Genomic DNA, 11,761 nt, shown 5'->3' on the forward strand with positions numbered 1-11,761 from the left:
GAGAGAGAGAGAGAGAGAGAGAGAGAGAGAGAGAGAGAGAGAGAGAGAGAGAGAGAGAGAGAGGATGAGCAGGTGGATTGAAAAAACCCCCAATGTTGAACTCGTGTGGACATGCAAGCACATATACATACACCACATATATATGTACCATTGCTGTTACCATGGAACAACACAGATCATGGCATGACAGTAGGTGCAGAAATCTAGTAGTGAATGCTCATATCTGCATATATAGACTACATAGGGATTTCAAAAGGAGCAGCACCATATGACCTAAAAGGCAAGCAAACAGCTATTCATTCCTATACAGTACTTCAACATAAAGCTGATGCTATAAAAGTCAGCCAGCTCTCATATGCTTCTTCTGTACAGTTGCTAGTCTTTCTCTGTAGTGTACTTTTTCATATGCTGAACTTTGAGTATTTTTCATTTTCGTTTTTTCACTGTTTAAAATTTAACATTATTTTCTGTAATTTGCTATGCTATTTATTTTATCCTTTATTATTTATAATACTGAAAGTAAAAAGTAGTTTAGACTAGGTTCAGTTTTGTTTTATGGAGTTTTGTGTGTTTGACTCCATGAAAATACATTATAAGCTGGGCATAGTGGTGTCTTTATTCTCAGCACTTGGGAGGCAGAAGCAGGCAGATCTGAGAGTTCTAGGCCAACCTCTATATTGGAAGTTCTCGAGCAACCAGAGCTACATGTTAAGATCTTATATCAAAACTAACAAAACCTGTAGCATTACCTTAGGTGTAAATTGTATGTGTGTGTGAGTGTGTACATCATTGAACTATCCTTATTTAGTGAAGAATTTTTGCATTTTTGAATGATAAGCTTCTTTTGAGAACTTGGCTATTTGAGTAACTGCATACATAATGTTGTTCTTGTGTGGTTTTTAATTGATCTAATCAAAAGATTCAGTTTGTCACTGTGTATTGAATGCTTTACATATAGTTTATGCATAGTTGCTTTACATATAGAATGCTCTGTCCATATTCTCTGCCTTCCTCTTGGACCCGACGGCTGTCATTCATTGCCAGTGTGCTGAGGCAGTGCTTAGTACTTACAGACATGTGCTTTAGTGCTTAAAAAATTGTTTTTCAAAAAATTGTGCAAAGTGGCCTTTAAAAAACTGTTTCCTGCTGAGCGGTGGTGGCGCACACCTTTAATCCCAGCACTTGGGAGGCAGAGGCAGGCAGATTTCTGAGTTTGAGGCCAGTCTGGTCTACAGAGTGAGTTCCAGGACAGCCAGGGCTACACAGAGAAACTCTGTCTCGAACCCCCCCCCCCAAAAAAAAAAAAAAACCTGTTTCATGTTTTTCATATGTTTCTTAAACAAGTTCTCTTTTAAAAGTGTAAGTAAATGACTAAAGGAGTTTTAAAAGGTTTTTTTTAGTGGTGTATGTGCACACCAATGTACCTGTGTATGCATACAGACAGAGGCTTGAGGAGCATCTCCAGCTCTGTCCAGCATTTACTCATCTATTCTTTCCTTCCTACCTACCTCCCTTCTCTTTTCTCCTTCCTTCCTCCCTCCCTTCCTTCCTCCCTTCTTCCTTTCTTCCTTCCTTCCTTCCTTTTTTCTTTCTTTTTGAGCAAGAGTACAGAGTCTTAGAATTTGCATTCTTTTTTTGAAAATACATAAGATATTTATTTCAATATATTGTTACACTTGGCAGTGAAATCAATAGCTGTTAACAAAGGTACAAGTCTTACCAATAGATGCACAGAAACAGCTAGAACATTTTCCATTTCAAAGTCATTGGGCCATTACAGGATTCATAGCTAGAGAACATTTTATTATTATTATTCAAATCATAGTATCATTCTGCTATTACCAGATTGGAGTCTATTAGCCATTCAGGACAAAAGATCAGGGAGGATCATATTGTGGCTAATTACTTGAGTTAGAACTTGGTTGTCTGTGATACCTTACTTGAAGCTACGAAGTTCGTTCTACAGACATTTGCCTAGGATAATGAGAAGTAGTTTGGTCAATGACTTTTAAATTGCTTTTTTTCAAAAAATAAAATTTGAAAGTTTAATAATATTTTTAAAGGTCGGAATAAATGGTATGCTAATATAAAAGGGTATGTATTATGTTGAACAGATCATTCCTACCCAACTCTAGCATACACTTTTTTTTTTTTTTTTTTAGTGGTAGGTGGTATTGAGGTGTAAAGAGAGGAGGAGGAGGAGGCATTTGGATAATGTTATTGTGAAACTTGCTGCAAGTGGTTTAATCACAGGGGTTGTCTTTTGAAACTCTTAGTTTCAGTAGTCATTTATTTGGGAGTAATATCTATGTGTTCTTGTGTCTGTTCTCTCATTTGAGTGTAAGATGGAGTTTGGATGTGGCTGAGGGTGGGGGCTGGGAGGTTAGGGTGTAACAGCTTTAGAAACTTCATAATAAATTAAAACTGTAAGCATAGTCCTTTGCAGGAGAGTGCCTAATTCAGTTCAGTATAAGTTGTATCAAATATTGAATAATTTTTCCTATTAAACTTAGATTAGCCTAAGGTAAATGTTAAGATGGGATCTTATTATTAAATGAAGTATTGGCACCATTCTTAGAAATTTATATAGAGGCATCATGTACTTACTTACAAAGGAAAACCAAGAACATGGTATACTAATTGAATAGTAATTTATTTGCTTCTCATATTGAAACAAGAATTTAAAAATTTAAATACCACAGTTTATATAGTAAACCATTTAGTATGTCAGCACTCCTAGAACTTTTGTTTTTCAGTTGCTTCTGTAGTCACCGCTGTCATAGTTACTTTTCTGTTGCTGTGAAGACACCATGATCAAGGCAACTTACAGAAGAAAGAGATAATTGGGGGCTTACAGTTTGAGGGTGAGTCTATGATCATGATGGCAGGGAGCATGGCAGCAGACAGGCAGGCATGTCTTGAGCAGTAATTGAGTGCTTACATGTTGAGACAACAACCACAAGGCAGAAAGAGTTAACTGGGTATGATATGGGCTTTTGAAACCTTAAAGCCCATCCCCAAGTGACACACCTCCAATAAGGCCATATCTCCTAATCCTTTCCAAATAGTTCTACCGACTGTTAGATAACCAATTAATCCTGGGGGAAAACTATTTCTCCCACTCTCAGCATTCCTTAGTTGCCTGCAGTTCTTTGACTAGGGTTGGGGCCTTGTAGGCTTTTTCCTATCTACTTTAGCATGCCCTTTGGTGTCATCCATGTTCAGCTCATGTTTGGGCAGTCATGTTGGTGAGACTTTATGGATGTGGCTTCTGACATTTCTAGGTGACAAATTCCCAGATCTTCTTACTCTTACAGTCTTTCTGCCTTCTCTTCTACGGTGTTCCCTGTGGGAGTGTTTTGTAGATATATCCATTGGGATATATCCATCCATTGTGTTTTCCTGTAATGGTCTCTGTTGCAAAAAAGAGATTTTCTTAATGTGGGGTGAAGACTATACTTCCAGGTTGAAGGACAAATGTTTAGATTTTTGTTAGAAATTATGCTGGTTTATTTAGTAAAGTGATAGTTTTTCTAGAGTAGAGTATCTTCTAATATCCATGAGTTCACTAGCACTGAGTGGTTAGTTAGGTTTCCAGTACTTGAAATGGTTTTATTATTTTTTTATTAATTAATTATTTTTTTATACTCCATATTTTATTCCCCACCACCACCATCCACTTTCCAACTGTTTCACATCCCATACCCCCTGTTTTCACGTGGATGTCCCTACCCTCCACCCCGCCTGACCTCTAAACTCCCTGGGGCCTCCAGTTTCTTGAGGGTTAGGTGCATTATCTCTGAATGAACACAGACCCGGCAGTCCTCTACTGTATGTGTGTTGGGGGCTTCATATCAGCTGGTGTATGGTGGTCCAGTGTTTGAGAGATCTTGGGGGGGGGGTCCAGATTAATTGAGACTGCTGGTCCTCCTACAGGGTCGCCCTTCTCCTCAGCTTCTTTCAGCCTTCCCTAATTCAACCACAGGGGTCAGCTGCTTCTGCTCATTGGTTGGGTGCAAATATCTGCATCTGACTCTTTCAGCTGCTTGTTGGATCTTCCAGAGTATGGTCATGCTAGGTCCCTTTTTGTGAATGCTTCATAGCCTTAGTAATAGTGTCAGACCTTAGGACCTTGAGCTGGATCCCACTTTGGGCCTGTCACTGGACCTTCTTTTCCTCATGCTCTTCTCTATTTCCATCTCTGTAATTCTTTCAGACAGGAACAATTATGGGTTAGAGTTGTGACTGTGGGATGGCTCCCCCTCTCCCTCATTTGATGCCTTGTCTTCCTGCTGGAGGTGGGCTCCTATTGTGGGGCATTTCATCTAAGGTCCCTCCCTTTGAGTCCTGAGAGTCTCTCACCTCCAAGGTCTCTGGTGCACTCTAGAGGGTCTCCCAAACCTATCTCCTGAGGTTGCCTGTTTCCATTCTTTCTGCTGGCCCTCAGGGCTTCAGTCCTTTTCTCTCAGCCAATTAGCAGATCAGGTTCCCCTCTCACCCCCACTTCCCCGCCCCATCCACTTTTCCTCCCAGGTCCCTTCCCTTCCTCCCCACTTGTGATTGCAGTCACAAGTGGTTTTCTTCTTCTTCAGCAAGTCTTAAACCCAATTAGAGAGCTGTTGGATGCCTCCAAGGTATGTGTGATCCTACTACACTATTAGCTCCTTGCCTTCCTCTTTTGGAAGCTGCATGGTGCCTTCTGGTACTATGAAAGCTAGTCCTCGAGGGAGAGGCATTCAAGTCGGTTCCAGTTAAGGGCATCAGAACTTTGTTTTCACCTCAGGGAGCAACCAAGGGCAGCAGCAAAATAGGCTGTATGTTTTGAGAATCTTCTGGACAACCCTGACCAAGAACTCAAACAGCCTTCTCATGTCTGGTTTTGGTGTTTTCTTAGGGGTCCTTGACTGTTGATGGGAGCATTGCCATCCCAGATGAGAAATTCACTAAAACTATTTAAATATATTTATGTACAGAACTTTATGTGTTAGAAGTTTTTTGTTAAGGTTGATAATTAATAGTATGGTTCCTCATTACACTATCATCTTAATATCATACCATGTCCTTTTCAGACATCCTTACTGTTATTTTTCCTTCCTTCCTTCCTTCCTTCCTTCCTTCCTTCCTTCCTTCCTTCCTTCCTTCTAAAAGAGCCCATTTTTTTCCTATCTTCCTCTCAGATCCTTCCCCTTTATACTCTTCCCACCTTCTTCTATATTTATCCCCCACTCCTTCCTAAGGAGCCCCCTACTTTGGGAAAAGTGATCCCTGTTCAGATCACTGTACCCTCTACTCTGCCTCTATTGTTCCCTGTCCTGGCAATGGTCCCATTTTATTTTCCTGGTTTCTACAGTTGCTGCTCAAGCACTTTACAGTGCGTACTGTCCTACTTACATTCTGGTGTTTAATTTTATACGTTCTCTTAATTGTGCTTATTGGATTGGATTGTAAACTATACTCATGAACTTGGTAAGAAAGAAGTTTTTAGAATGTTGAGAGAATGGAATAAGTAAATTGAATAGCTTATTTGAAAACAAAAACAGCTTAGCTAAGGATAAATTAATGTATGAAGGGAGAACAAATGATAAAATACTAGTTTGAATAGCATTAATTTGGATTATACATGGGATAAATTTAAAATAAACCTACTTTTTATCGTGCCATGAAATGTTTTTGGAGGTCACTTTATCTGAGGCCAGTTAGTATTCGTAGAAGGACCTAAAACCAAAGATACATATATTGACCTTACTGTGTTCAAATTGAGGGAATTTGTACATTTGTAGTATAGAAAATTTAATGTACTGAAAGGAAAGATATAAATATCAAAATGAGGTAAATTATAGTTTTAAGATGTTCTTTTTATCCATAGTGGGAAAGTTAAGTCCAAAATAAAAAATGATTATGATTCTGTTTTTGAGTTCAGAAGTTGTCCACAGACAAAAAGCTAGGTTTTTATCAAGGAAGACAGCTGGTAGGATTCAGGTCCCTAGCATAGTGTCTTTCTCGTGAATGTTCAGTAAACACTTACGGCCTTCATTAATTATGATAGTTAATTTTTAAAATGTACTTCTATTTGGTATGTATGTTGCCTGCAGGTGTGTCTGTGCACCATATTTGTGTCTGGTATTTACAGAAGGCATTGGATGGATCCCCTGAAACTAGAATTACAGTCAGTTGTGAGATGCCATGTGGGTGCTGGGATTTGGAAACCAGGTCTTCTAAGAAGAGGCTGGAAAAAGAGGCTCTTAACCACTATACCATCTCTCCAACCCCAAATTAGGATAGTCAATTTTTATTGATAAGATGCTGGCTCTATCTAAATATATAACCATGATTTTTCTTCTCTGCTTTAGACTATCCCCATAAATACGGCCCACAGGGGGGCTGTGCAGATCACTCCGTTTTTGAAAGGATGAGGAAGTACCAAATGACTGGAGTAGAGGAAGGAGCGCGGGTAAGGATTTCAGCATTCTCTAAGTTAAGCAGAATGGACTTGGGCAAGTGTTTCTTCATTTCCCACATATGTTCTAGGAGTTGTGAAACATTTATACCACTGTTGTGAGATATTCCCATTTAAATAAATGAAAATTAACTATCCTAGTTTGGGGCTGGAGAGATGCTATAGTGATAAAGAGCCTCTTCCAGAAGACCTGGTTTCAACTCCAAGAGGCCATCCACATAATTTAGCAGTAGTAAAGCCGTGGCTGATCACCTGTTTTAAAACTGAATCTTGAATCTTTAGACAAACCAAGATGATTATTCACCCTAAATAAAAGCTCAGTGTTTTGGACATTTTAATTACACATTGATCTTTCCCTTTTTCCATTTGATATTTAAAACTTTTTCATCGCAAATATTCTCTGATAGATTACCATGCTCCCAGATCTTTACAGCATTTAAGTGTCTAGGCAAATGCTAGATAAACACTCCAGGGGAAAGCAGGCTTTAAGACTATGTAAGACTGCCCACGGTAGTGAACACCATGCTGGAATCTCAGTACTGGGAGGCTGACACAGTATGAAAGATAACAAATGTTTTCTCAGGTTCTTAAACTTTCTGTGAAGAGTTAAAAGTATATTTGATTTTGTTAACTTAAGGATTATATGGTTATCTCTAAGTTAACTTCTTCCTCTAAAATATAAGAATCCAGAAAGACTGAAAAAAAAAACCCAACATACAAGATATAAGTATTTATTTCAAATTCCTACCAGTATTATATATACTTTGTTAATATCAAAGTAGACTTTAGGCAAGAAAGCATTAGTAAAATAAGTATATTTTTTTAAAGATTTATTTATTGGTTATATGTAAGTACACTGTAGCTGTCTTCAGACACTCCAGAAGAGGGAGTCAGATCTTGTTACAGATGGTTGTGAGCCACCATGTGGTTGCTGGGATTTGAACTCCGGACCTTTGGAAGAGCAGTCGGGTACTCTTACCCACTGAGCCACCTCACCAGCCCAAAATAAATATTTTTAAAAAGGTTTAGTTCTCTCATGTTGTAGCATTAAATTGAAACTTATATAAAGCAGGGCCTGGGGCTGTAGCTCACTTGATAGATGCCTGTATTCCTAGCACTTGGGAGTACAGGTAAGAAGATCTGAACTTCAAGATTGTCCTTAGCTCCACTTTGAATTTAAGGCTAGCCTTGCTATTATGAGACCTTGTCTCTAAAACAGAGCAATACACCTAAAATTGACTAATTCAAAAGGAGCAGTAGAAAGAATATATGACAGAGGTTTTAGTCCACTTCTTAGAGAATAATTAGACAAAGAATAAAGCCCAATAAAGATATAGAAATTCTGAATTATATAATTGATAAACTTGACCGCTTAACTTATGTTAATTCCTTTATTTGACAGTCTTTTTCACATTTAAGAATAACTTAATTTAAAAATTTTTACTAAAAAAAATATTTTCATATTGGAGCATTCAGACTTCCCTCCCAAAGTTAAAAATAAAATAAAATAAAATAAAATAAAATAAAATAAAATAAAAAGCTGTATATACAACTTTAAGTGTAGCTAAGATTAATATACAGATCCTTTATGTATGAAGTAACATGATTGTAAAGATAAACTATATAACACAAATCTGTGTCCATGAAGTACTTTTCAGTCATTTTCAAGCTGAACAGATTGGTACCTGGAAACAACCTAAGTGAGTATATAGAGGAAAATAGTATTAAAGACATGCTTCCTCCAAATGTCCTGCTTAGGACTGTATTGATTCTCTCCTCCCCCATGACTGGGAATTGAATTTAGGGCTCATTCATGCTAGCCAAGCACTCAACAACTGAGCTATATAACTCGCCCAGTAGAATTTGTTTTTTTGTTTGTTTGTTTGTTTTTGTTTTTTAACTATAATAGCATTTGAAAATTTTATTTAAAATTGTGTATTGTTATGATATAGTCTCTGTAATACATATAGACTAAAATGACTATTATAGGAAACAAATTAATGTTTTCATTATCACACTGTTACATCTCCTTTTGTGAACATAATATAGCATTTAAGTTTGTATAAATTAATGAAATTATCAAGGAAGAAGGAAAACATAAAATGTGAATGTAAATTTAGAGTTGTGACTTAAAACTTAAGTTCTATGTGACTGTCAAGTTAGGCTTAACATGATGTTTTTGATGTCTTAAACATTTTTGAGTGTTTGAATTCAGCAGTTGTGGTAATTCATTAAAGAAATACTTTCTGTTAAATTTACTAAGTGATGACAATATAGTGGAAAACAAACACAATGTGGTTCCTCTTCAAAAACGTATATTCTAGTTGCTGATGAGTTAGGGACAGAAATTAAACAGGAGATAATGAATGTAAGGTTGCATTGTAGAAGGAAGATAGGTGCATAGCTCTGTGAGGTGATGAAATGGGTGAATTAACAGGCTCTATATCTGAGGAAAGACACTAACTGGATCCAGAGAGACAGCATAAGTGTGTACAAAGACTGGCGGGAGGCAGGCAGGCTGTGTGCTTTAGAATCATAGAAGGCTTCAGTTTTGCAAAGATTACAGTATGAAAACCAGTTCAAAGTCCAGACATGGTAGGTAGCTTTAGGTGAAGTGGCAGAGCCAGAGAAAATGGCTGGAGGAGATAAATTTGCTAAGACTAGGTCATAGATGGGAAAGGAAAGATGATATTAAATTATTATGCATGACTTGCTTTACATTTAAATGAATATATTTTATACACCTTGAAAATGTTTATAAAGATGAAGGAATTGTTTGAATAGTAAGTTACCCATGTGGAGAATATTTTATGGACAAAAGTGTTATTTATAAGTAAATTCTAAATATTATAAAATGTATGCAACATGATGTACATATTTATAGGTTTGGTGCAAACTCCCAAACAAAGAGACTGGGAATCCTCACACATACACACACACACACACACACACACACACAGAGTGTATGAGATCAGATTCCTCAACATTTCCCTTTCCTTGGCTGTTACTATTTGTGTGTGTGTGTGTGTGATACCTTTCTTCCTAACTTCTAGTGACCCTTTTACACTATGAGGTATTTTCTAGTGACCTTAGAAAAGCTTGGGGGTATTGCATAGCCATGTGATTTAAAATTGTTTAACATATGTGTTCTTAACTGTAAAACTATAATTGTAAAACAAGCTAATAATCAGAAATGACTTTGACGTACAGGCACATCCAGAGAAGCATGCTGCTAGTAGTGGTCCTGAGCTCCTGAGGAAAAAGCGCACAACTCTGGCTGAAAGAAATACTTGTCAGCTCTATATCCAGACAGATCACCTGTTTTTTAAATACTATGGAACACGAGAAGCTGTGATTGCTCAGGTACTGAAAGTTACTCATTGAGTTACGTTTTGTATTATTGTTTCAGTTGTGTCATAGGGAAGTCTGTAAACTGAGTGTAGAGGAGATGCAAAGTCCAGTTTAGATTTTGGATTGCCAAACAGAAGAGAGATAAAGGAAACAATTTTAATTAAAAGTTGCTAGTAGCATTGAAACTTAGGCTTTTGTTCTTTGTTTTGTTTTGGGGAAAACGTGTTTTGGATTTGGGTCTGGTGACATGCATGGTAAACAAGTATGAAACTCACCTTTGCAAACAGTTCCATTTTTCATTTGGATTTTGCAAGAGAAAACAGGAATTTTCTTTTAGCTAGAAGTCTATAATTTCTGTTTTGTATTTCATTGTATTTACTTAGCATTTTCCAAGTAAAATTATTATTTATAGTTGTCCCCATCTTCCCTGCTGAGAACAGGTTCTTTGTGGCCCAGAGTGGCTTCTGCTCACTTCATTCTGAGGCTGTCCTGGAAGTTATGGTAATCCTTCCTCAGCCTCCTGAGTGTGCTGGGATACAGGTTTGTTGTACCTGTATGAAAATCTTTATTAAAATAGACTATTTTAGGGTACCATTTAGAATGTCTTTTTATGTTGAAGATACCTAGAGAAAGTTTATTAAATTTATTTTTGACAGAGAATTTGAGCATGAGAAGATAGAAGTACTGTGGTGTAAATGAAGATTACATTTTGGTGGTGAGGATAGACAGGGGTCTAAGAAATGTGAGAAATAGAAAGGATGCAATAAGCTATAATTTGAGAATAATAGAATAATGGAGAGCAATGAGCACAGTTAAAGGCCGGGAAGCACCTTTGTAGAAAGACAGTGTAAACACAGGTAATGTTAATATCCCCACAGTATTTTTGAAGAGAAAGTGCTCTTGAACATTCCCTAAGGAGTGGGGTAACCTTAAGTGACCCTTTCAGGAGAAGTCTCCATCTGAGGAGTTAGGAAAATTTAGAGGGAAAGATAGAAAAGAAAAGGGTAAAAAGGAAGGGACTCCAAGTAAAGCAGGCAGTGTAAACCTTCCTGGAGACATATCTGAATTGCCACAGATGCGCATGGAGCAGAAACAGTGGGGAAACTGGACGAGGCATTGGAAGCTGCTGAGGCCAGGCGTGGGAGTTCAGGATGGACCCTTCAACACTGCTGTCCTACTCCTAGGGAGTGTTTGTCAGTGTGGACTGCTTTTGAAATGCTACTTCTTGACTATCTTCTGTGCCTTCTCAATAAGTTTTGAAATGGCACATACATATTTCCACCTAGATGGTAGCCAGCCAGGGTGCTCTTTTGTAGATAAAGTTGGAAGGTTGCACGCAGAGTGGTTAGAGCCAATGCTTAGTTGGGAGTCAGCTAAGTAAACAAATGCCTCTTGTGTTCTTTCACTAAGTTTATTTCCTTTCAGAGTTTAAGTAGATATTACCATATTTATTTTATATTCAGGTTATCTTTCCCTCCTGTATACTTCATTACAGTAAGCCTCTATTAATTTATAGAGACCTTCTCTATTTCATTTATTAGTTTATCTCTGACCCCTAAAACAGTGCCCAGTTGTAGAAAGTAATCAGGGTGTTTGGAATTTGTGTCAGTGCAGCAACAGAAGGACTATTGTGGAGGAAGGAATGCATGCCCTGAGATTGCTAGATCCCTGTAGATGGTGTTTGAGTCTTAAGGACTCAAACTAATGCAGACATTCCAGGCACTAAGGCCAGCAGCATGTGAAAAGCAGAGGGAGTGGGACTCGCAGGCTGGGTTGATGAAGGAGTTTTAATAGGACTGAAGTAGGGGTACACTTTCTAATTGATGCATTGGTTGATTGATTAGCCAGAGCCTGGGAAAGACAAGAGTATCCACTCTGTCCTAGCTCACTCATCTTTTCCATTCTGTTCAACATATGGCATACATATTTTAAAATTTAAATGTGTAGCATAAA

The 11,761-nt window shown here is 37.7% G+C and overlaps 1 protein-coding gene across 1 annotated transcript in view; it reads left to right on the plus strand.

Moving 5' to 3' along the window:
* Positions 1–11,761, plus strand: part of Adam10 (ADAM metallopeptidase domain 10) — a 111,040-nt gene that overhangs the window by 56,556 nt on the left and 42,723 nt on the right. Inside the window, exons 5-6 of the mRNA XM_029481350.1 lie at positions 6,351–6,451; positions 9,668–9,820. Of these exons, the coding sequence (XP_029337210.1) occupies positions 6,351–6,451; positions 9,668–9,820 (254 nt within the window). The remainder of the gene's footprint in view (positions 1–6,350; positions 6,452–9,667; positions 9,821–11,761) is intronic.

This window comes from Mus caroli, chromosome 9 (genome assembly GCF_900094665.2).
Source record: "Mus caroli chromosome 9, CAROLI_EIJ_v1.1, whole genome shotgun sequence".
Lineage (NCBI taxonomy): Eukaryota > Metazoa > Chordata > Mammalia > Rodentia > Muridae > Mus > Mus caroli.